This window comes from Crassostrea angulata, chromosome 5, assembly GCF_025612915.1.
Source record: "Crassostrea angulata isolate pt1a10 chromosome 5, ASM2561291v2, whole genome shotgun sequence".
Taxonomy (NCBI): domain Eukaryota; kingdom Metazoa; phylum Mollusca; class Bivalvia; order Ostreida; family Ostreidae; genus Magallana; species Magallana angulata.
In genome coordinates, this window is record NC_069115.1 from 61,198,046 (window position 1) to 61,224,236 (window position 26,191).

The following is a 26,191-nucleotide window of genomic DNA, read 5'->3' on the forward strand; positions in this document are numbered from 1 at the left end:
CATGTAAACATTCCGGATATAACATCTTCTCCCTCCTTAAGAATGATGTACATACATGTTTCATTATACAATATTACTTCTGCTAACTGTCAGATATTGTTGGTTGTCTGTGTTTATTGTTATTGCATAGCAAGTTCTCAAGAATTTTCCTTTTATATATATAAACAAAGGCTTACTATAATACACATGCATTACGACCTTAGCATGTAAATAAAGATACATACAAAATACAAACATTCTTGACTAGGATTAATTGCAAGGAAACCTCTTGGTTCCTGTAAGTTGCACAGGGGATTATTATGCCCCAAAACACAGTACAACTTAAAACTTAAACTAAATACAAAATTGGTTGGGGTTTAGCAGAGTTACTTGGAGTATACATAATCTTCCAGGATTTTTGGTTGACGGGTACGTAACGGGTAACGTCTCTCGGACTGGATGGGTGCTGTTGGTTTCAGCGGTGTAGACTGACTAGACTCCATGTTTTTCGCAACAGTAGGTTTAACCAACGGAGTTGATCTCTTCGCACTGTCCGAATAAACCGACGGTAAAGATCTGCTGTTCGGCGTTTTTAACTTCTCTGCCCAATTGTCCATTGAAACTGAACTTGAAACACTCGGCTCAGGTATCTCGATATCTGGTAACATGATTGGAATCTGTGATGTTACAATCTGATCTGCATGCCTCCTCCACTGTGTTGAAGGGTCCACTTGCACACGATAGGAAACAGGTCCAGTTCTTTGAGCAATCATTCCCGGAATCCATTTATCCTTCCCACGATAATCACGCATCATTACCGACTGTCCTGGTTCAAATTCTCTGTTCTGTGTAGTTCTCTGTAAACACATTTCTTCTTGCTTCTGCTTGACATGTAACTCTGTGTTTGGCCTCAAAAGATCCATTTTCGTTCTCAACTCCCTCCCCATCATGAGCTTTTCTGGTGTCTCATTTGTTGTTGCATGGGCAGTATTTCTATACGCCAATAAGAAATTTGCCAGTTTTCTTTCAATGCACCCTGCATCATTCTTACTGCATTTCATGGCTTGCTTGAAAGTTTGGACAAAACGCTCTGCAAGTCCATTACTAGATGGGTGGTACGGTGATGTCTTGATGTGCTTTATGCCGTTAGCATTCAAGAACTCTTCAAATTCTCTTGAGGTAAATTGTGGGCCATTGTCACTCACAATTGTTACTGGAAGTCCATTTCTGGAGAAAACGGTTCTCAGAACATCAATAGTACGGGTTCATGTGGTTGTGCTCATTTTCACCACCTCTGGCCACTTTGAATTTGAATCCACCATTATAAGAAACATATATCCTAAAAACGGTCCTGCAAAATGTATGTGAATTCGCTCCCATGGCTTGGTTGGCCACTCCCAAGCATTCAATGGTGCTCCCTTAGGCGAATTCTGGTTTTGTTGACATCCATTACATCTTTTGGCGATAGTTTCAATATCCTGGTCAATTCCTGGCCACCAACAGAAACTCCTAGCAAGTGTTTTCATTTTGACCACTCCTAGATGTCCTTCATGTATCTGTGAAATCACCAAGTTGCGGAGTTTGGTAGATATAATGACTCTTACTCCCCACATGATACAGCCATGATGAATAGATAGTTCACTTCGTCGTGAGTAGTATGGTGCTAACTCTCAATCTTTGTCAGTAGAAGTCCAATCACTGTTAATGCACGACATGACACGACCTAGAACTACGTCTTTACGAGTTTCGTTTTGAATGTTTTTGCTAGAAACTGGAATAGTTTCAATCTGTCCAAGATAAAAAGCGTCCACCATATCTATGGTTACATCAGACTCTGTGCTTTTCAGTGGTAAGCGTGACATGGAATCTGCATTCGCATGCTTAGAAGTTTTACGGAATCCAATTTCGTAGTCATAAGCAGACAAGAAGAGAGAATAGCGCTGTAATCTTGAAGATGCTGTAACTGGGACTCCTCTCTGAGGACTGAAAATGTGTATCAAGGGCTGATGGTCGGTGATCAACTTGAATTTCCTACCAAACAAGTACGAATGGAATTTCTTGATCCCCCATATGATTCCCAAGGCTTCTTTATCAATCTGAGAATAGTTTTTCTCCGCTGGTGCTAATGTGCGAGAGGCTAATGCGATTGGTCTCTCTGTTCCATAAGGTAGCTCATGAGAAATAACTGCACCGAGTCCATAAGGTGATGCATCACATGCCAGGGAAATAGGCAAGTCAGGACTATAATGTGTAAGTACCAGATCTGATGCTACTAAGTCCTTCACCTTGTTGAATGATTCTTCACAGGATTCTGTCCAATTCCAATGGCTGTCTTTTCGCACCAAGTTATGCAACGGTCCAAGTACTGTTGCCAGGTCAGGTAAGAATTTACCATAATAGTTCACTAAACCTAAGAACGATCTTAGTTGAGAGACATTACATGGGGAAGGTGCTTTAACTATGGCATCAATCTTCTCTGGTGTCTTGTGTAGACCATTTCTATCAATCACATGTCCACAAAAGGTAATGCTTTCCTTGAAGAATTCGCACTTCTCTAGATTTGCTCTCAGTCCATATTGGCTCAATCGCTTCAGTACCATGTCCAAATTCCTGAGATGTTCTTCATTATTCTTGCCGGTTATAACCATGTCGTCTAACATGCACTGAGTTCCAGGGACTCCTTGTAATACTTGCTCAATGGTCCTCTGCCAAATAGCAGGTGCTGACGCTATTCCAAAGGCCATGCGATTATAACGATATAATCCCTTATGTGTGCTAATGGTAAGTAGCTCCTTGCACGATTCATCCACTGGAAGTTGCAAGTATGCTTGCTTCAAATCGATCTTGGAGAAATGCGTTCCACCATTTAGGTTGGCGAAGATGTCATCAATTTTAGGTAATGGATACTGATCAACGTTGAGTAGAGGGTTAAGCGTAACCTTGAAATCGCCACATATTCTGATGCTTCCATTCTTCTTTAGAACAGGCACAATTGGAGTTGCCCAATCACTATGCTGTACTTTGGTCAGAGTCCCTTCCGCTTCTAATCTCTGGAGTTCTTCTTCCACCTTTGTTCGTAAGGAAAAAGGAACAGTCCTGGCCTTGACATATTTTGGTTTGTTTTCTCTGAGTGTCAGTTTTGCTGTAATGCCCTTCACAGTTCCAACTTCATCAACGAAGACATCTTTATATTTGTCTATAATTTCACTTACGCTGGTAGGCTTCACAGTGCTAATGGCATGCATGTCCTTAATCAATTTCCAGTCAAGTTGAATTTTTCTCAGCCAATCCCTGCCAAAAAGAGCTGGTCCTCCCTTTTCAACTATGTATAATGGCAATGTCTGTTTAGTGCCACTGTATTCCACTTCCACGTCCATATAACCCACTGGCTTGATGTGTTCTCCCGAGTACGTGCGTAGAGTGATGTCTGCAGTTTTTAACTTCAGATCTCTGAATTTCCTCCTGAATTCTTCCTCCGCCATGACCGAAATAGCTGACCCAGTGTCCAATTCCATTTTCATCCTCATTCCATTTATTTTCAGATGGATCCATATGATGTCCGCACTTGTTAAATTGTTTAGTTCTAAACTAGCTATATAGTTGTTATCACTCACATCCTGAGGGTCATTTTCAACATAATGAACAGGTTTTCTTCTTTGATGTTTTCCAGACGTAGGCATTTGAGGTTTTGAAGTTTTACACGCTTTCTTTATGTGTCCCGTATTATGACAGTTGTGGCATTCTGCATTCCTGAATTTACAGTCCTTTGCTACGTGGCCACTTCCATTACAACGATAACACCGTGCTCCTCCTGACCGACAGTCTTTCGCTATATGTCCTTTCTCACCACACCGATAACACTGTTCACGGCTCCTGTATCTGTCCGATTCCTAGCCTGTACTAATTCTGTTGCATCCTTAGCTGCCGCCTCCATTGCCACACTGATCTCCATAGCTTTTTCAAATGTCAAGTCTTTCTCTGACAGCAAGCGCTTTTGAATGTGAGGGTGTCTTATACCACATACCACTCTATCCCTCAACTTTTCATTTAGCGAAGCATTAAAATCACAATAAATCGAGAGTTTCTTTAACTGAGCTACATACTCCGTTATTGTTTCTCCTTCCTTCTGGTCTCTTTTATCGAAACGAAAGCGTTCTGCTGTTTTGATGGGCTTAGGGGACAAATGGCTGTTGAGTAATGTCACCAAGTCCTGATAAGTCTTCTCAGCTGGTTTATCAGGAAAAGTCAAATCCCGCAGGAGAGAATATAATCGTCCACCGATGAGACATAATAAAGACGGTACCTTTTTTCCAGGATCTATCTCATTCACCGTGAAGTACTGCTCAAATCGTTCGACGTAAGATTCCCACGGTTCGATAGTCTCGTCAAATGGGTCAATCTTTCCAATTAAACCAAACGCCGCCATTACCACAGATCCAAAATATAATGGGACGGGTTAGAAACAGACAATTTGGAATAATTTGAGGTTACCGGAGTTTATCCTCGTCGCCAATATGTTACATATTCGCCCTAGCACTATAACACATGGATCACAACAGAGGCTGCCATCTTGGAACTACTTTATTATTATGTATTAATGCGCATGACATAAACAACATATAGAATCGAGCATGTAAACATTCCGGATATAACACAAGGAAAATTAGGTCACAAAAACACTGAACCAGGGGCATTCCATTCTAGTTACATGTCACATTTAACTGCTAGTGGGAGTGCATCATTCTGAAATTTTCTCCATAACCCTGTTTCAAAATGACAACTTTTTACATCCATTTCAATTAAGTTTCAATTCACATTTTGATGATTACATTTTATCTCTGTTACTAAACGTGTGTAAAAATGCAATCCAGCAGGGAGGTAATGATTTTAACAATATAGCAGCGCTCAAGGATTGCAAGATTTAGTTATTCTTATTGGTATATCTTCTTACTGAGATAAGCTGTGATTAAATGGTTTTCGGATATTATTAAACACATCAAACAGACAAATTTGAGCCCTTGATAATTTTTTCATGTTCACTTCCTTTAAAGTATAGTGAATAAACCTCACGATCAGAGACAATAAAAAGAGCATTGATGTTTTAAAATTTAGAATAAGTTTTTCGCCTTTTGATTATGAGAAAGGAAACTGCAAACTATTGAAAAAAAAAATTAGATTTACGGGAGATTTAACGCGCTCTCGTTTACCTTCTTTGAGCATACAGTCCAGTTATCGTTTCGAAAGCAAGAAATAGTTGTCTTATCAGCATAAAATTCAAATCTGGCTGTAAAACGCTTGCTGATTGGCTGAAAAAAAAATATATCGCATAAAGAATGTTGCCTACGTCACAGTAAGACTAACTTTAAAAGCGCATCAACGTTACGCTTATTTAAAAACTCTTTCGAAACGTTAAGAAGCTTAAATTACCACAACCATTTTATTTTCGTATAAATAGAGTAGCTATTGAAAATTCATTCCTTAAAAAACAATGGTTTGCACCAATGCGGAAGTAGTGTTTGTATTTTTGACGATAAGTAATGGAAATAGATTGTTGAAAGTGACGTGTTTGAATTGTTTACGAAGAGCTTTTAGATGCATTTTCTAGCCTACTACCCGAACAAGCCAATTATTTTTGTCGTGTGATAGACGCTATGCAATTGGATATTTGTTAAAAAAAATTAGGATGAAGTCAGATGCTAAACAGATTTGTTGAACAATTTAAAAATTTACAGCAGAAAGATAAATAGATATAAAGTAAACCTCAACAGCCTTTTCGTTTTTCGTAAATATGGGGATGAAAACTAATATCATGTTGTAAATTTTGAATTATGTTAACAACATGACAACTAATTGTCATGTTGTAAATTTTGTATTTACTGCCACCCGGTAAATTCAAAATGTACAACATGACACTAATACAAGCACAAACACATGCTCTATCAAAGAGAAAAAAAAATAAACGAACATCTGAATTCAGATAAAGCAAACAAGGATACGTAAAGTCAGTAAAGCAAACAAGGAAACGTAAAGTCAGTAAAGCAAACAAGGAAACGTAAAGTCAGTAAAGTAAACAAGGAAACGTAAAGTCAGTAAAGTAAACAAGGAAACGTAAAGTCAGTAAACTAAACAAGGAAACGTAAAGTCAGTAAAGCAAACAAGGAAACGTAAAGTCAGTAAAGTAAACAAGGAAACGTAAAGTCAGTAAAGAAAAGTAACCATCATAGAAAGTACATAGTTAGTAATAAACAATAGACAAACAATTATAAAGGCAGCAGTTTTAATACGAAAAAAATAATATAAAACATATTTTATTGTGGCTGATTTATACTATATAAGAAAAACTACAGAACACACAAGGCAAGACGAAAAAGGACAGATTCCTCAGGAGTAGCTCCATATTCTTGGAGCCGCCCCATATCCTAGGAGGCCCGTAAGATTCTTCAGAAGTCGACCCTACCCAAGATGGCAAACATGTGAACCGTACAAATACTGTGATTATGATGCAAAGAACAATTGGAGCCATGATAATAAGATAGGTGAAGATTTTATTACTATTTTGAGCAGTTTTGAACGTGAAATTATTCTAAATGTAGATGGCTAAATTTTACCTGTTCTTACTATGGTTAGAAGTTTAATGTAACAGTGCAAATGAAAGCATTGTTTAATTCCTTTTAAGGTGGCTCACTACATCTTGAAATATTTTCTCAAAGCAGCAGAAAATTACTTGATTATGATAGATATCATAATGGATAAGAAGTATTTAGGTCAAATAGGTAAAAATGTGCAACTTTGGATGAAAAATTACTTTTTCAAAAATTTAATTCAGTAAACATGAACAAAAGCTCCAGGTGGATTCGAACTCATGACCTGCGGTTCAGAAGTCCAATACTTTAACCACTGAGATACGACGATATACAACCCAATCGAACGATATAGACAGTTTAACAAAACATTTAAATCGCCATCTTGTGACGTAGTGTCTTAAAAAGTTTGTCTAGGTTTAGTGAAGTACCTTAAAACTAAATCACTGTTGTCAGTATTACGCCATAGCAAAATAGCACTGAATGACAAAGAATTTGTTACAAAAGAAATAGGAAATTGGTTTTAAAAAAGGAAAGTAAAAGATTTGTAATATTCCTAAAGTTGTCAAACCACTGACGGTAGCCAAGCCCGAAACGGTAAGCCACGATTAGTTCTAAACTGTAGGCATGTATATCTACAGTAACATCAATTTAAGTACATGTAAGTACAGGTAAGTATAGGTAAGAATATGCTTCGATAGCTAAGAAAATGTTTGAAATGCAAGCTTTTTTATTTTTTACGTTTGATCTTAAATCTGCTTATCATGTCAAAATTTCAAAGAACCTCGAGCTTTTCTGAGCTTTTCATGGTAATTTTAAAGGAAAATTTATTATAATGGTTCTCATGTTTTGCGCTTTGGTATATGTATTACAGACAACATATTAGCTTAAGTTCTCAGGGAGCCTGTCCAGTTGAGATCAAAAGGTTTATGAATAATTACCTTTTGGTATGATGGTATTCTGGTTGATTATTGTTAAGATAAAGTGCAAAATCTGTTAGCATTCATATTAAGCAACGTTTTGATTAGCTAGGATTTTTTGTTCTCTGATGATATTATGTCGAAAGTTTTCCTACTCAAGGCAGAATATGGCTTGGCTTGTTGTGGAATAAGAAGAAGGGAAAAAAATTCTATCAAAAAACACAGGGTCGAGCTTGTTAAAAAATGTTTAAAGATAGCTCATTTGAAGGTTATGAAAATAATTATTTTCTTTCATTATAAAAAATTGGCACATAATTGTGGTTCATTTTTTTTTTCAATGAAATCAGCAATCGGAAATTCTGTCATAATTAAAGCAAGCTATTTGTTCGATTGCGTAAGGAGAAGAGTGATTTGAAACTCAAAGGTTTAAATTTTTTAAAATGTTTTTTTTTGTTTGAAATTGAATTTTGGCGGGCAAACTTTTAGTCTTTTAAACAAATTTTACATTTACCAATATGCTTCCTAAAATGAGCCTATAAAATAGCAAAAACGTTCATTTTTATTGACATCACAATGATCACCATACGCGCTTATTGTTTGCACTATCCACCCCCCCTCCCCCCCCCCCCCCAAAAAAAAAAAAACCCACCGAGGACAAGAGAAAAGGAAGCATGTTTGGTAGTTACACAGAAAACGGAAGTCGGCAAAGTCCAACGTGGCAAAAAAAGGGAAGTTTTAACATTAAAAAAAAATAATTTTAATAAAAGTTTCTGAGATGGGAATCATTAACCGTGCCTTATTTATATCATTCAGAGCTTTGTAAAATGAAAATATAAAATATTTAAATTTCAAATGTAATATTTAAAATTTTTTTCTCTTTACTATACATAAGTTAACGACCAATAGTAGTATTTATAAGTGTATTTTGGACTGACCACCAGCCTTTTTTGACTTAAAATGTTATTAGTTTCCCCTTCTGAGCTTGACAGTCTTTGTCTCAACATCAAAATAAATGATAGCAAAGGTATTGCGCGCTCCGCAATTTGACGTGCGCTTTTAGAGAAAAATGGACTACATGTGTATGAAAATATAATCGTTGGATTGAAGTCGGTAAAAAGGATAAGCAGGCTACCTTAATGTAAGAATTTGCTGTTTTTCATAAACCCATTAACTTTATCAATTGTTCAATGAGACGCAGCAGAAAAAAACAAGAAAATTTTTTACCATCAAAGGTAAGAACCAAATACAAAACTTTATTTTCTCAACCAAACAGAATAAAGAATCACAAACAGAAAAAAGAATCGCTATGAATGCATAATGAGAGTATTAGATTTTTTAACTTAAAGAACCCTAGACAATATCTAGACAATATGAGTTTTCGGCTCGAACACTCACTCAGTAATTTCAAATAAATATATGTAATTAATGTTCAGGATTTCTTTACACAGATTTTCAGACTAACGTTCTTTGGACCATAAAAATGAACTTGAGAAGAATGTTGATTGCAATTGGAGACTCTGCATTAGTTCTATCATACTTCATTAATTTTGCGTAGAAATAATCAAATTTAAATCTTCTGATGATTATTTATTCATAAAATTTTCAAGCAGCCTGCGGTGGGTAAATCATTTGTATTATTTGACTAACAATATAACACAAAATAACCAATTACAAAAATTAATTGGGTATAAAAACAATGATCTCCAATAAAACAAAAAAACTTGTTGTTGACAACACATTTTTAATTCCTTACTTTTAAAGGTATTGTTCGTAACGTGGAACAAGTATTTACGCTACATATGCTATTTCTTTCAAACAAACTGAAAGACGAATACATAATTAATTTAGCAAGTAAAACAGTTGACAAAAGTCAGGAGATGCTTATCGTAATTCTTAAAACAAGACTAGCGATTTGTCTAAGCTTAAACTTTGCAACACATGCAATCTGGTTTGTTCTTTAAAATGTTAAAAATCCTGCTGCTGTACTCATCAAGAAATTCAGGGTTTGACAAAAAAGCCACAAAATCTTCCCGGAAATCATTCAGTGTTAATGGTGAAGGGAAATATTTAATAAGCATCTCTCTGCTGTGTCGCTCATCAATATTCGCCAACACTGCCCAAAATTTGACAAAATCTTCCTCGCTGAAAATCATCTTTAACTTCAGGAAATCTTCTGTTGTGAAAATGTTAAACCATTTCTTGATTTTTGGTCTGACAACTTTGGCGCGTTCTGCAGACGAATCTTGAGTCATTATCCCCTCCATGTAACTTACTAACTGGTGGACGGATATATCTTTCCCGGGTCCACACTTAAATACATGATCACTCCACCACTTCTCCTGTTGTGAATCGGATAAAGCTGTTTTTCTTGCACCAAAAAGTTTACGTAGTCCTTCTAACTTTTCATTTGTTTTCTTCATGTCATCTTGGCTGATGACGCCATCCTGGTCTGCATCCAAAAGTTTAACCCAACAACGCAGTTTACGTCGTATAAACCATTTCTCTGTGCGAAATTTTAAATAAAGCATGATCAATGTTTTATATAATATCATGATGGCATTCTATTCCCACTAACTTTGGAGAACTTTTTATAATGATGTTAAGGTCTGTATTTTTTATTTTGTGATTCTTTACAGAATTTTTGATGCAATGATATGAAAACCGTATTAGTCGTCTAGAACTCTAGCCTTTTTTGAAGTATAGATTGATTTAACATTTTACCATCACCACAACACACACGATGTAATATAGCGTGTCACAGACGGGTAACACTATTTAAATCAATCATTTACCTTAGTTACCATATAACCGTGAAAACAATAATCAGCTTGGTCATCCGATGGTCATTTGAAATATCGTCCGATTATCATTTGGAATGGTCGGGACAAATCATATTATGTTTGGATTATCAAAATTTCAGAAGCTTTACATGAACAAACCGGAAGCTGTTAAGTACACTTGAAGGATTTAAAACACCAGTCTCCAAGCTATGTGCCATGTGCCACGAAAGTCTCTCTCTCTCTCTCTCTCTCTCTCTCTCTCTCTCTCTCTCTCTCTCATGCGTGTTGACTAACAATCAATAGACTATTAACCTATTCAGCGGTTGATATTTAGCAATTGATATAGTAGATAAAGTTGAACGAGAAATGAATGAGCATGATGTATTTCTAAAACAGTTATATCTTAGGATCAGACATGTATAGGCACTGGATTCAATTAGAGAATAGACGTACTCGTTATGCGTGTTAGACATATAGAGCTATCCACATTCATACGAGTATTTTAAAGCAGTTTATAAAAAGGCAAACTTAGTTTATAAAGTAAAACACGGTTTTAGCGAACACGCTTATAGTGAATTGACGCTTACAGCGAAGTGGTTTTCATTCTCCATGACTTAATTACATGTTGATATAACGAATTACGCTTATAACGAAGGAAAATCTCCGTTTCTGGCGCTTCGTTATGAGCGTGTTTTACTGTAATTGTTTAAATCGATAATCTTTTATGTTCGTTGTAATAATTTAGTTTTCTCTAATTTTTTGAATAAAACTTGGTCATTTGATCGATATAATGACAGTAATTGCAACAACATTAAAACGAACTGTCACGGCGGATTAATATTTTATTTACGGTAGTCTTACTGTGATCCAGGCAAGGTTATAATATATTGCCTTTGTAATTTTTCACCAACTGAAATTAAATTATTCTTCAAAAGAAATACTTGCTTTGTAAATGCATCATAAAGGTGACGTAGGAAATGACATAGGCAGCGTACGGCATAAAGACAGCCAGCTGGCCTATCTTGGCATAGTAGTAGAAATTGTAGAACTCTGAGATACAATTTAATTTGGTAATATTTGCATTGGGTGGAATGATTTTTGTTGCTCCTGAAAAATACCAAAAATTTAATGAGAGAGAGAGAGAGAGAGAGAGAGAGAGAGAGAGAGAGTTAATGTTTAGTATGTACTATAATATTGCATTACGAAGTCAGATATTTTTGTCATGATTACTCAATGAAACATAGCATAAGATTTAACTTCTATTGAAATGACTTAATTCATTTAGTATTTAAATGTCATTACGCGCAACGAGTCAGCATCCATACAACATTAAGACATCAACAAATAATGAATAAACTTTTGTTGTGCAACATGAACAGACCTACCTGCAACACAGAGTGCAAAGTTAACAATGTAGACCCCACAGTAAAGTACAACAATGCGACCATCCCATAGCTTTGCTATCTGTAAGTCGGCCGTGGTTATTCGTTGAGTTCGACGAAGATGCACTAGTAACCTTAACCTTATTAGAAGGACGATGAGAATGGTTGCACACAGAAAGCCCCCTTCCGCCCGAATGAACACGGTCAAATCTTCCTCATGCCAGACTTTTCCTTTGCTGTCAAACTCCTGGCTAACGCATTGGCCACTGTATTTTAACCCTTAAATAAAACAAATGCACATTAAAGTAAAGTATAAAATACGACCCTTATAATGATTATAAACATTGATGTATGTGATCTTGACAGAGTAAAATAAAAAGCTACTCACCAAACACAATGTAAAGTATAGAAAAGACCAAAACCTGAAGCCAAATAATCTGCTGGCAAACTGTAAAATAAAATATACAAAAATGCTTCTAAAAACAATAGTCAAATCTAAATTTAGTACTAAAAATAGCAAAAATCTAGCTTGACAAATGTATTATCACCGCAAAATGAAACAACCGAAACACAAACCACGGTCCACTGACCCCAGTACATCGGAGTATTAGAAGTTGATATATTTCAGACTTACTTGACATTTCAAAACATTCGTGAAGTTTCTCCCACAAGTTCCTGTCATCTTGTTTAGATGAATAACAAGTTTTTTGGGATGAACTAGGGATGGGGGTCCAAGGTTTGGAGAAGATGTCACCATATGCCGGAGGAAGGTCTTAAACCCAAAAATAAACGCCTTGCAGATTTTCTATTCTTATTTTGCTAATGTGTGTGTTTCAATTGATTAGATGTGAGAAAAAAAAATATAAATTTGTAAAAAAAAAAAAAATATTTGTCGGATTGACTTATCTGCTAATTACACGCTTATAAACTTATCTCATCTTTATACGTTAGAGCTTGAAATCTTTAGTGCATACGTCACACATGTTTTTAAATTCTATATTATGTTTTCGATTCTTTTATAAAAATCTGAAGTGTTGATGTAAACGTATAATTTTAGATACATTCTAGTACGTATTTACTACCGGTTTCAATTTGATCGACACAAAATAACCATTAATCCTCCGTATCTCCTTACAATGATATTTGATTTCTTTGATTTGCTTTATAAACCTATTTACAGAATAATACCAATCTAAATGTATGAAAACAATTGACTGTACTTTGGTCCTGTACGTCAGAGGATACCCCGCCTTCTCCAGCGCTAGAACTGGCGAGGTCTGCTTTAGATGATTTAGGAGAGCGATTCTTTTCCATAATTCCCTTGCCAACAATTTATATCCAATGCTGATTCCTCTGATAGAGGGGCAGGAAACAGAAACACGACCCGACAGAGACGTCTGAGATTCAACAGGTGCAAGACGACAAGTGGTGTTAACAATGTTGTGACATTCCGTCCGTTGTTCACTTCCGGTCAGATGAGTACACCAATACTTACACATCCTGAGTGACACTACATTACATAACAATAACTGCAAGATATAGGACACTGTTGTATTCCGCAATCACATTGCTTCAGATGGTGTTTCGTAATTTCATCGCTCGTCGATGTTGTTTTTCGCGGCGAAAACAATTGCTCTCTTAAAGACCCCTGCCATATCATTTTTTTATTTTTCATTCCAGTTAAAACTTTTAATGGAATATTCAAACAAAAATCCTTCCATTTCTTGTCAGAAAAATGCCCCTTATTAAAGTTATTATTAAAGTTATTCCGATAAGGTATGCATGAAACATACACAAATAAAATTAAGAAGAGGCCCATGGGGCCACATCGCTCACCTGAGCAACAATGGGCGTTTAAAAGATATTGTGCCGTATGGTCCCTCGGTAGAATAACAAAAAATAAATATTGTAAAGTATTCGAATTTTACACTTATTTTTGCATACACGTAATCTTTGACATTGTACCTTCATGAAATACTATGTTTTACCAGAATAAGAAAATCCTACGCAAGATATAAAACTAAACATTTGGTAGGGGTACACTGTTAAGTTCTTAACTTCCAATTCCCTATATTTTCGTTCTGGCCCCCCCCCCCCCCCCCCACACACACACTTTGTAAAGCGATCAAAATATATGAGAGCATATAGGTACATTTTTTTCATCAACTACTTACTAGTTATTGTATTTAAAAAAAATTCTCCATTATAATTAAATGACTGTTATTTACGTACAAACCAGGATAATTTTCCGCTGTGATATTTTCTTAGGAATAGCGATAATTACTTTATCCCCGCATCAGAAATGTTTTAGAACTATGGAAACTGTTTTAAAGATGTCGTTTTAATTTACTCGTGTCTGAAAAACTATCAAAATTGATGTAGATTTCACATTATTTATTGTATAAAGACAGGCACGTAGCATCGTTTTTGAAAGTGGGGGGGGGGGGGCAGACTCATCCAAAAAAATCTTGACAAGCAAAAAAAAAAAAAAAAAAAAAAAAAAAAGGAAATTTAAAGTCCTCCAAAATCTTCAAAATCCTTATGGGGGGGGGGGGGGGGCTCGCGTAGTATATAGCTTCAATTTCACTCCTCATTTCCTTATTTTCATATCAATTTTTTACATACTCCCAAAAAAGTGGGGGGGGGGGGGGGGCAACTCCATGTGATAATTCAATTTTTTATATGTAAATTTTAAAAAATTGGTTGCTGCGAGAAAAAGCCCCCCCCCCCCCGCCCCCCCCTCCCCCCCCCCCCCCCCCCGATGCTACGTGCCTGAAAAAGGGGGCCCCAGAGAGTAGGTATATACAGAATATCATTCTTTTATTTTGTTTGTACAAGTATTTAACAGACTTTAATTCATATAGAATTTCTAATGTTCAACCAAAATTTCAGCGTCAATCGTAGAATTATAAGCAAGATACAGAGCTCACAGTATTTCCTATTCAGCATTTAAAATGGAAAAAAAGAATGTCCTAAGATTTTCAATTCTTTTATTCACTCAAGACCAGTTTACTTGTATTTGAGGTTCAAGATCAGTTTATACAAATGTACACACACACAGTCAAGGATCACATGTACAGTAGCAGTAATAATGACGAAAAAAGGTTAAGTTTACAATACAATAAGTTGTTAAAGTTGGTTTCTGGAAGAACAGACTTTGAAAATTTTCTTAATAAATATTGACAATTGTTTTTACTTTTTTAATCTTTAGTTTTTAAGATCTGTGTACAAACATAGAATTGTGAGCAAATCTCTGTATCTTGCTTATAATTCGAAGCTTAACACTCAAATAATGTTAGTAAATAGAAATTGTAAACAATTAAACACAAGAAACATGCACTATAACAAATAAAGAACACAATTTATTTTTTCCGAAATGAATCATATATATACATGTATATACCTACATACATGTGTATTTCCGTCAGCGATATCAAACTCTATTTAAACTGAATAAACTAGAGAAAATGCCGAGCATCTCAACAAAACCTATTGCATTAATCTACCATTACGCAAAAGATAATGCCGAATCACCGATAGAATAAATTGTATTTCAGTACTTTTTTGATACATCAGATTTTGCTTAATTTGCGCAGGTAAACAGTTAACTGTTTGATTTACCGAAGTCTCTGTTTGATACGTAAAAATCACGAAATACAGACGATAGTTCCCAGGTTACAAAGCATAAATAATGAAAACGAAACGAAAATCAGAACAAGCTAACACCAACGTCATGTGTAAATACTGTCAACGCATTGAAATATTTAGCCTCAATTTACTTCACAAAATCGGCACCAATTTATTTTGCATGTTTCAAAAATTTCCCTTCATACGCGAACTATTGCACAACAAGCAATTTCATCATAGTCAGATCGACCCTTTTTCGTATAATGTCATGGCTGCTTTAAACAAAGAACCTCGTTTTAGAAGTATGGAATACGAGTCTTGGTAAAATGGGTATGCAAACCCGGGCCGTGGCAAAATAAAAGACGGGGCAGATCGGCAATCGTCATTTCCAAATATTTACATTCAACATATATTTTGCATGTAAAGCTACTGCAGATATAGCACAATAATTTAATTATGGTTGTAACGCGGCATTTGATTGGATAGAAAAATTTAGTTAAATTTGTATAACCTGGTTTGCACGTCACAAGACACGTCACAATGCACCAACGTACTAATTCACTTGACGTTACGTTTGAATTTTGAACAGATTTATATCATTTTTAAAAGTAAAACGGACTCAATTTGTACAGCAAATTCCAGAAAATTAAATCATAAGGAATGAACTCAATGTCTACCCAAGTTATACTCGTATAACCTGGGTTGGAGCAATTTACGCCTTTTTATAATCTGCTTCGCAGATTATAAAGCGTAAATTGCCCCAACCCAGGTTATACGAGTATAACTTGGGTAGACATTGAGTTCATTTCTTAAATAACACAGACAGGGTACTAATAGGTTAAATCACGAGTTTTAGTTGTGACGTCACAAACGTTTAACGCTGATAAATACAACGTCACAAGCGAAAATCAAAGATCACGCTTGTGGCTGTTACTGTGGCTCTTCCATTAATTTGAACTTACCCATAGGATAATACAGTAATTTTGAAGTATAATTCGCATTTGCGTACAAGACAAGAAGGTAAAAAAAAAATGTAAATATAAGCATTAAATCCTTATTTTTTGAAAGATATAGTCTCATAACTGCACCGGTGTGTGCAAACAAATTTTCATAACGCGCTAACGCGTGTTATTCAATTTGTATGCACACACCGTTGCAGTTATGAGACTATATCTTTCAAAAAATAAGGATTCAATACTTAAATATTTACATTCCACGTATATTTTGCATGTAAAGCTACTGCAGATATAGCACCATAACGCAGAAAGGGTACTAAAAGGTTAATTGACGAGTTTTAATTGTGACGTCACAAACGTTGAACGCTGATAAATACAACGTCACAAGCGAAAATCAAAGATCACGCTTGTGGCTGTTACAGTGGCTCTTCCATTAATTTAAACTTACCCATAGGATAGTACAGTCATTTTAAGGTATAATTCGCATTTGCGTACAAGACAAGAATGTAAAAAAAATGTAAATATAAGCATTAAATCCTTATTTTTTTAAAGATATAGTCTCATAACTGCAACGGTGTGTGCAAACAAATTTTCATAACGCGCTAACGCGCGTTATTCAATTTGTATGCACACACCGTTGCAGTTATGAGACTATATCTTTCAAAAAATAAGGATTCAATACTTAAATACGCATTGTTTTGCAGCAATATTTACAGCAAATACAAATATACTGGTCCATCAAATATCCTGAAATTTTAATGAGATTGGCAGATTAATAACTGCCAATCTTTTGTTTTGCCCAGGCCAAGTCTTGCCTATCCATTTTACCGGATGCCGAACCCGAAGCTATTAAACTGATTGAAACACGCCTATTCTTTAATATTGTTTTCGTAATAACTCAGATTTGAAACAGAATTAGCGCTTAATTTTTGCAATTTATATTTTCCTTCCCATAAGGATAATTTATGCTAAACTACGTTGAATTGGACTCTTGAGAAGAAGATTTTTAAAAATGCACCCCCCCCCCCTTTTCTACAGTTTCAAGGTTTTCTCCGCTTTGAATACAGATCGGACTTTTATTTCTGCAATTTATATTCGCCATCCCATAAGGATGCTTTGTGGCAAATTTGGTTGAAATTGGATAAACGGTTTTAGAGAAGAAGTTCAAAATGTAAAAAGTTTACAGACGGACGGACAGACGGACGACGGACAAAAGGTGATCAGAAAAGCTCACTTGAGCTTTCAGCTCAGGTGAGCTAAAAAAGTAGAATACTTTGTCAACCGACATTTTGTGAGTGACGTCAATATGTAATATCGCAATCTCTTTCAGAAGGTAACACGATTTAAAAGAAAGTCATGTCTGAGTTTTGCTTATGCGCACATTTACAGCAACCCCCAATATTTCTAACGAAACGGGGTCTAATTATTTTTCCTCTACACATGTTGATAAAATTTCTTGATTGTTGTTGTACATTAAGGTCTATGGGTCTCTTTACTTTGTGAATATTGCTTCCCCATAAAAATTGGTAAATTTCCTTATTTAAAATCTTTGTTAAATCAGAGTCTGGGTTAGGTAAAGAGAGCACCAGATGATTTAATTTGGGCAGAATCAATGTTTTTATTACTGATATTTTACCAATTGGGGTTAGTTTTCTTAATTTCCATTGGTTTAAAATCCTTTTAATATCTGACATTTTAGGCTCATAATTAAGGCTAGATATCTCATCTAGAGTTACAGAAAATGTTATTCCTAATAAATCAAAGGTTGAGTTATTCCAATTTAGTTTCCATCTTGTATGGTGAAATGCATCTCTTGAAAATTTCTTACTCCCAATCCAAACCATTTTAGTTTTTGTGTAATTAATTTTTAGTCCTGAAAGATCTGCAAAATAATCTAAAACTCTTAAAATACCATCCATAGACTGAGGCGAACCATCAAAAATAAGAGAGGTGTCATCAGCATATTGAGAAAGCTTATATTCTATTCCATCTATAACAATTCCTCTAATATCCCTATTATTTCTAATTAAAATCCCTAAGATCTCCGCGCATAATAAAAAAGATATGGAGAAATGGGGTCACGTTGTCTACAGCCCCTTTGAAGATAAATATAGTCAGAAGTGAATCCATTTTGCAAAACACATGATTTGGTGCCATTGTAAAAGGTCTTTATCCATTTTTTTTTATAGATGGTCCAAATTTAAAAAAATCCAGTGTTTCAAAAATAAATTTCCAAGATATAGTATCAAATGCTTTTTCGAAGTCAATAAGCATTAATAAACCTGGTATTCTATGTAGTTCAGTATAATTCATTAAATCATGTATGAGTCTTATATTTTCTCCAATAAACCTTCCTTTGATAAAACCAGTTTGGTCTTTATTTATTAATTTGTCTAATAGTGACTTAATCCTATTAGCAATGCATCCTGATGCTATTTTGTAAACAACATTTAGAAGACTTATTGGGTGCCATTTTTTTAGGAACTGTTTTTGTTTTCCAGCTTTCGGCAAGCAAGTTATGATTCCTAACTTATTTGGTTCTGTAAAATGCAGTAATTCGTTTGAGTTATTAATTGCTCTCGTAATAAAAGATCCAATATTGTTCCAAAAAAAATTGAAAAATTCACTAGTGTATCCGTCAGGTCCTGGACTTATATCATTTTTCATGTTTTTAAAAAATTGAAAACTTCTGTGTTTGTAATAGGACCTTCGATATTTTCTGATTCCTCTTGATTTAGTTGAGGTATATTAAAGTCTTTCAGTTTTTCATGTATATTTTTTGTTTCTATTATGTCCTTTCTTGAATAAATTTGTAAAGAGTTATATGCATAATATATAGACCTACATTATGTTCTTTCTCTTTAAGAGACAAGCTATTACATTGTGAGATATGTGTACTTGTATCCTTTGTATCTATTTCTGCTGTCTTTGTCTTTGTAAATAAATCTTTAAAAAAAAAAAAAAGTTCTATTGGTCTCGTGGGTTTTTGGAAAAATACCCCCCCCCCCCCCAAAAAAAAAGAGGAAAAGCGTGTGAGCAACCGCTAACTCGTTTTTTCACAATGTCGCTATTTAACCATACCTGTCTTTATTTGGAAGCATTAAGTTTTTTAACACAATCTATAATTCATCTATTACATAATGACAGATTTCACATGTTAAAAAAATCATTATGTTACACGTTAATATATCATAATATTTTTTGCGCATGTGATTCATAACGATGTCACCTCTCAATTATAAGATCATCCAAAATGTTACCTTTTATTTGCTGCTATATTTCTACTTACTAGCGACTTTTGATCAACCGATGAAAATGATCATTAAGATTTTTAAATAGCTTTCTTTATTTTCAGGTATTCATACAAACATGTAATGGTCAAATATTGTGCTACAATAAACATACACAGTTTGGAAATGAAAATGTTGATAACCATCTCAAAAAAGATCATATTTTATAATGCATATTATAGTAATAACTAATAATCAATTAGTTCATCATTTAAATTTTTAAAATTGTTATCAGTACAACACAACAAATCTCATTTACATTTGAAATGATAGAATCACCAAACATGTGATTGCACAAAACTACAGAACACTCAACAATACACTGTAAATACATTCATTTCCGAAACAATATAAAATGTATGTTACAATATAAGTCCCATATCATTACAGACTATACAAACTGATCAACACTTGTTGGGTCAAATGTTTAAAACATGAATTAAAATTCTTTGCAAAAAAGTATTTGTGATTTTTAAAAAACAAATTGTTCAGTATAAACACCGAAATATCTTTATCCACATACATTTACAAATATTCAACAATTTTACAATTGTGGATATTACAGAAAACTGGATATAACATAAACTGGTTATGGAATTTATGAACATATTAAGATATTTTTATCCATATGTTTCCATGTGGTTGCCGACTTTAATGACTAATCAACAACAATGAAATCAAAAACAAACAAACAACACATAAATTATTGTTCTTAAGGAACCCCGACACAATAATCTCTGCAATAATTCCAATTTTGAGAATTTTCAAAATTATCAATATCTTTTACATGATATCTTAAACAGAGGTATTTTGTCAAAGTTTGACGAATTATAATTTACAACACGTGCCCTCTGGTCGATGCTTCACTACATTAAACACCCTGTTGCTGTATTCATCAAAGAAATCAGGATGTGACAAAAATGCAACAAAGTCCTCCATGATATCACCCATGGATAATGGTGAGGGGAAATGTTTGATATACATTCTTTTGTAGTGGCTCTCGTCATCACCCTTATCTAGGATAGTCCAAAATTTTACGAAATCTTCTTCTCCCAAAATCAACTTTTTTTTCATGTATTCTTCAGTCGTGAAGAAGTCAAACCATTTTTTGACAACTGGTCTGATTTTGTTAGCCCTATCATGCGGAGGTCCAGTTCCCAACGTTCCTTCCATGAAAGTGACGTATTCTTCAACGTGAATGTCTTTCCCGGGTCCTCGCTTGAATACATTATCGTCCCACCACTTCTTCTGCTTAGAGGCGGATAAGGCCGTTTGTCTTGCACCAACAAGTTTACGAAGCCGTTCCAACTTCTCATTCGTTTTCATCATGTCGTCTTGGCTGATGACGCCATCTTGGTCAGCATCCAGAAGTTTAGCCCAGCGTCGTAGCTTGCGTCTGATAAACCATTGCTCTATTTGAAATAGGTGATAGTTGATCATAGTAGCGATAACATTAGTCTGTGTTTGCATTAAACACGTCCAACTTTTAAATCAAAATGTCATTGAGCTTAGAGTCGGTCTGATTTTTAATTTCTATCAAATTGTTGCAATACTGATATAATAACTATAGTGTCCTTTCTGACATATATTATTTTTCAAATAATATCTAAAGTAGTCATATTGTACATATATATTATTTGAAAAATGGTCAGTGGTCACAAAGAAAATGGTGAATAAGATTGCGCAACTACCCATTTGGTTGAGTCGTGAAATACAATTTCAAATTTATCATTTTTTTTTTCAATTAAATATATTTTAGATGCTATAATACTAGTTTACAAAGGGGTTGTTTCTAACTATATTCAGTATGAAATATTTCAAAAAAACGATAGGAAAAAATAATAAATCCTTAAGTTTTGGTGGTATCGAACCCACAACCTAAAAATCCAAGTTCTATAGAGTTATCTATTGTCTGGTGCTCTAACCACTAAGCCATTTCATTCACAACAAAGTGCGTTGTTTAAATGCTATATGAGGCATTGACTACGAATTTACGGATTTTAGTATTTTTCTAAAACGTTCAATTGTTGGGCTACAAAATGACATTTTTAAAGTATAGTAGGTCATCTCTCCACATTTTTGCTGATTAAAATTGGTTTGAATACGATTAAACTGCATGTTGATTATGACAAAATTATGGAGATTAGACCCACTCTATAAAAGAAAAGGCATTGAAGTTATAAAAATGACATTATTTGGAGGTTTTGACACGTATACGCCAGTTTAAATCAACTTATTACAAGTATTTAAAATATTTAAGGCTTACTAACCGATGTTACGTTAAATATAAACTGTTTTTAATTTGTTTTTAATCAATCAGATTTAATGGTATTTTAATTTTTCAGTATCTAATCATTTCTCATATGGGCATTTTACACGCCTTATTCATCCATCTTCTCTGGTTAAAAGTTATTTTTTTTTTTTGCTTTTACTGTTTGCAATTCGTCATCCAAAATTAAAGTAAGCAAGATACAGAGCTCCCAATTCTTTGTTGCGTAAACAAAGCTTATGTGGTGTTTTTGTTCCCATTTTGAATAATAAAAAGAATATTCTGTGTACGTTTAGGCCTAAAATGAATAAAACAAACGTTTGTTACTTTTTAGTCATGTTTAAAACGAACCGGTAGATAAAAAAAAAAGCGTGTTCATGACAAAAAATAAAGAGCTCTATACCTTGCTGTGCACTCGACATCTGACACTCAAATTTTGGTTGACTGATAGAAAAGGCTTACTGAAGCCTTTTGAACACTAAAAAATGGAGAGAAAAAATGGATCAAATCGTTACTATGCCTCTAAGGCAATGCATTAAGTACAATATGTACTAAAAGATATACATCTGGATAAAACATATATGATTTGTATTCAGAATAGATCCAATGAGTATAAACAACAAGTTCTGTACGTTTACTTGAGAAAATTTGAGTGTGAGTCAAGTTAATTAATTAATATTAACCATATCTACTTATAGATAAGGTAATGTTCTTAGGAATCACAGTGATTAGAACATTTTATAAAAGCAGGATACGCAAAAATAAACCACTACATACTTTGAATGGACATCATGAAAACCAGAGAAAATATGATATAGGCGGCGTACGGCATTAACACAACAAGCTCCCCTATCTTGGCATGGTAGTAGAAATCATAAAACTCTGAGTCACAGCGCACTGTTGTGTTGGTTTCTTGCGTGTATAAATTCATGATGTTTGTCGCTCCTGTTAAAGTAAATGAAATAATTGGACTATACATGTACGTGTTAACACTTTGCGGGATACATAAACATTAATTGATCCATATATAACAAGACTTTTAATCATTGAGTATCACCCAGAGGATATTGTGTGATATGATTTGCCCACCTCCTATACATAGCCCAAAATTGGCAATGTATAAACCCATTCCAATGAAAAATAGATAACCGCCACATTTTTTCTGTCCTTCTAAATCAATTTTCAACTTTCGTTGAGTACGGCGATTATCCCTCAGTATGAGCAATCGAACCATTAACACGAATAGAACGGTGGCACAGAGGACGCCTCCTTCAGCCTGCATCAATCCAGTTATGTCATTGTTATCAATCATTTTCCCTTTTTTGTTGTATTTCTTTACGCTGCAGGATCCACTATATTTTATACCTATTGATAGAATGGTGTAATCATAACAATAGTTTTTTTTACATCGTGGGTGGTGAAAACGTACACCAAATCACTAAAATCAGAGCCTTTGATTTTTTTTAAATGACAAAAATTAAAGTTAAATTCAATTAATAAACTTACCATAAGCAATGTAGGATAAGGAAAAGGCTAATACAACAAGCCATATAATCTGCTAGAGAACTGAAAAAATATCTTACATATATAATATAGATCATTGATAAAATACACAAATAATCAGGCATGTGTTGTATTTCCATGTAAATATAGCATTATTGGATTGATATAAATAAGAGTTTAAATTTCACGACAACGTATATAAGTGCAATACAATATTAGATCGCACGATCCTAGTCTGTATGCCTATTGGCCTTGTCTGATCATTATTATAACAAAGCTAAAACAAGGCGCTTAAATGGTACATACATTATGAAAATAATCAGAAAAATGTAGCTGATGATACATTATTACAGAGATCGTAAATCATCAATAGCGGTCTCAAAAGTGTGTAAGGTGGCCTTCATAAAATTCACCCAACAATTGATTCTGAGACTTGTTTCAATTTTATCAATGCTAGCGGGTATTTTGACTATCGAATGCAATACGACATCATTCAAACAGCAACATTGGTTGAAAAAAAAATACAAATGAAGATTTATAATTAAACAGGTTGGTGTTCTATAAAACATACTGGACATCTCAAACCAGTCGTGGAGTTTTTCCCACAGATTCCTGTCATCCCTGTAGTAAGGTTCTCCGCAAGATCTTTCTCTCCTGACAGGTGACACAGTTCTAACGAATATGTCATCGTACGCCGGGGGTGGATCTATCAACGTTAAAAGAATATAAATGCTTTAAACATTGCAATATGAAACTTTGAAATTTAAAGCAGGTAGGATTACTATGATAAGCAAAATATTTAATCAAAATGACATTGTCAAAACATGGGTTTTATTATGAAAGTATTTGACTATGAAATCATTTTAATTGAATATATTCATTGGTGATTCGATGAGAGTTATGTAATTATTTTATAAGATTGTTAAAAATGCCAAAAATTATGGTGTTGTTAATTTTGCCGACTTTCTCATTATTTTTTATTATTAAATATAAATAGTACTAACTGTGTTCCTGAACGATGTCCGCAGTCACTACTCCATCCCCATAAACATCATTTGGATGTCCGCCATTATTGCTGCATGAAGGCGAGTACTCCGGAGGAGGGCCTTCCTTCTCCATGTCATTAAATGAATTCCTAGGTATATCATTCACTGACATTACCTGTAGTTCAAGATTAAAGCCAATTTTACCTAACCAGTCTTGTGGTTGAAATCCTCCAGGTAGAGCGGATCGCGTTTATTTGAGGTTGCAAAATTCTACCCGGTGGAGAATCTTGTATCGATTTCTGATTTTTTCCGCGAAGCCTGGCCGAGTATAAACGTACATGTACATTGTATTCCATACCCAGTGTCGTCATAGTGGCTATAAATAGACAAGTACACAGAAGACACGCAAGGAAACGATGTTTTTAAATGTAAACAGTTTGAAGTAGTTTGATCTCAATTAGATTTAAAGCCAATACCCAGTGTCGTCATAATGGCAATATATACAAGTAGATACACGATGCATGCGACGATACGAGGTTTGTTATACAGGTTTGTTCTGAATAAGATTTGAAGTCAATTGCTTGTCCAGATAATAACTTTGTAAACACTTTAATATTGATTGATCAATATTAAATGACATACAATTTCTATGGGGATCAAGTAGTGCATTCATAATTTAAAAAAAATGGATATAAGGTTATTTAATATTTGATGGGAGAAGATCGATAAACGAATCTTACTGATTCAAACATTCAAATATCTTAATTAAATAATCCTTACTTTTTTATTATGCAAACATCTATATAACGCATAAGATTGTTATTTACACTAATGTAAATTGAGACATTTTGCCAATTTATAAGAATAAAATGTCTGCACCAGAGTACCTGCTTACACCTTTGTTTTTTCAACTCGTGTGATAAAACGTCCGTAAATTATAAATTAATTTTACCTGACAAGTAACTATTGTCTAATTAAAAAAAAAAAACTCCTTCATTTACAATAAACCAGCTAAAATCCGCAAAGATGAGAGTACGGTGGTGGACACGCTTTGGCGGATCCAGGTCAGTGTGAGTTAGCATCAAAATATATCCTTGCAAAAAAATATTTATAAATTTTTCAAAAAAATTATCCTTTAAACTTGCTAACCAGATTAAAACAAAACGAACACCCCCTTTTGCAAAATTAACAGACAACGATGCAAAACGAACGATCACCGATGCAAAACCAACAGTAATGCACGGATATTATCGCTAGATGGCGTGCAAAGAGGTATAAGCATTATTTTGAAATTTACAAATTGAAAAATTGAATTATCGTGGAGTCCCCCACTCCTTAGTTTTTAGGGAGATTTAAGAAATCTTATTGAGTAATCGGCAATTAAATGAAATAATAATTCAATGTAAAAAAGAGGTCGAGAGTAAAGTACTAAATCTCCACAGTCTCAGTCTCAATTTGAAACACACAGATAATTGTATGTTATAGAGATTTGGGAGGGGGCTATTACTCTGCGGTACTTGTGATGAACATTTGGTGTGATAAGAAATTTGAAATTTTACCCTGAAATATAAATATGGCGTTTTCATTGTGAATCTAACTTACCGATTATTTAAGCATACAAAACTAAAAGAAAATGCCCTTGTAATACGCAATGATGCAGATACTACAAATGTACTTTCACTCGAAAATTATCAACTTATTTTTTGTAATTATGAACTGTTTTTTACACCAATCTGGGCCGAATCTCAGTAAATGCTGGCATCATTAAGAACAGCAATGTTAGGATCATAACTTAAAACGTTAAATTGTTATTTAATTATTGTCAAAAAAATGACCAGCGTTCAGTATTCTCAATACTTTGATTCATCGTAGGTATAGCGCTTTGACAAACCATCTGGTTACGTGATAGTAATAGACT

The 26,191-nt window shown here is 34.4% G+C and overlaps 2 protein-coding genes and 1 pseudogene across 3 annotated transcripts; all 3 read right to left on the bottom strand.

The window, feature by feature from the left end:
• Positions 1-365: 365 nt before the first annotated feature.
• Positions 366-1,603, bottom strand: LOC128185539 (uncharacterized protein K02A2.6-like). The gene is made up of 2 exons (XM_052855115.1): positions 1,584-1,603; positions 366-1,206 (listed from the first exon to the last, which is right to left on the bottom strand). The coding sequence occupies exons 1-2, from the start codon at positions 1,601-1,603 to the stop codon at positions 366-368; spliced, it is 861 nt and encodes a 286-aa protein (XP_052711075.1).
• A 7,449-nt stretch (positions 1,604-9,052) lies between these two features.
• Positions 9,053-13,087, bottom strand: LOC128184959 (uncharacterized). Of its 2 annotated transcripts, none has more exons than XM_052854610.1 (5): positions 12,863-13,084; positions 12,277-12,414; positions 12,031-12,090; positions 11,646-11,921; positions 9,053-9,983 (listed from the first exon to the last, which is right to left on the bottom strand). In XM_052854610.1, the coding sequence occupies exons 1-5, from the start codon at positions 12,954-12,956 to the stop codon at positions 9,403-9,405; spliced, it is 1,149 nt and encodes a 382-aa protein (XP_052710570.1). In that variant the 5' UTR covers positions 12,957-13,084; the 3' UTR covers positions 9,053-9,402. The 2 variants fall into 2 exon arrangements, with proteins under 2 accessions (XP_052710570.1, XP_052710571.1); XM_052854611.1 differs by lacking the exon at positions 9,053-9,983 and adding an exon at positions 11,189-11,367 and having other exon boundaries at positions 12,863-13,087.
• A 6,443-nt stretch (positions 13,088-19,530) lies between these two features.
• LOC128186063 (uncharacterized) lies at positions 19,531-24,680 on the bottom strand (annotated as a pseudogene).
• Positions 24,681-26,191: the final 1,511 nt, after the last annotated feature.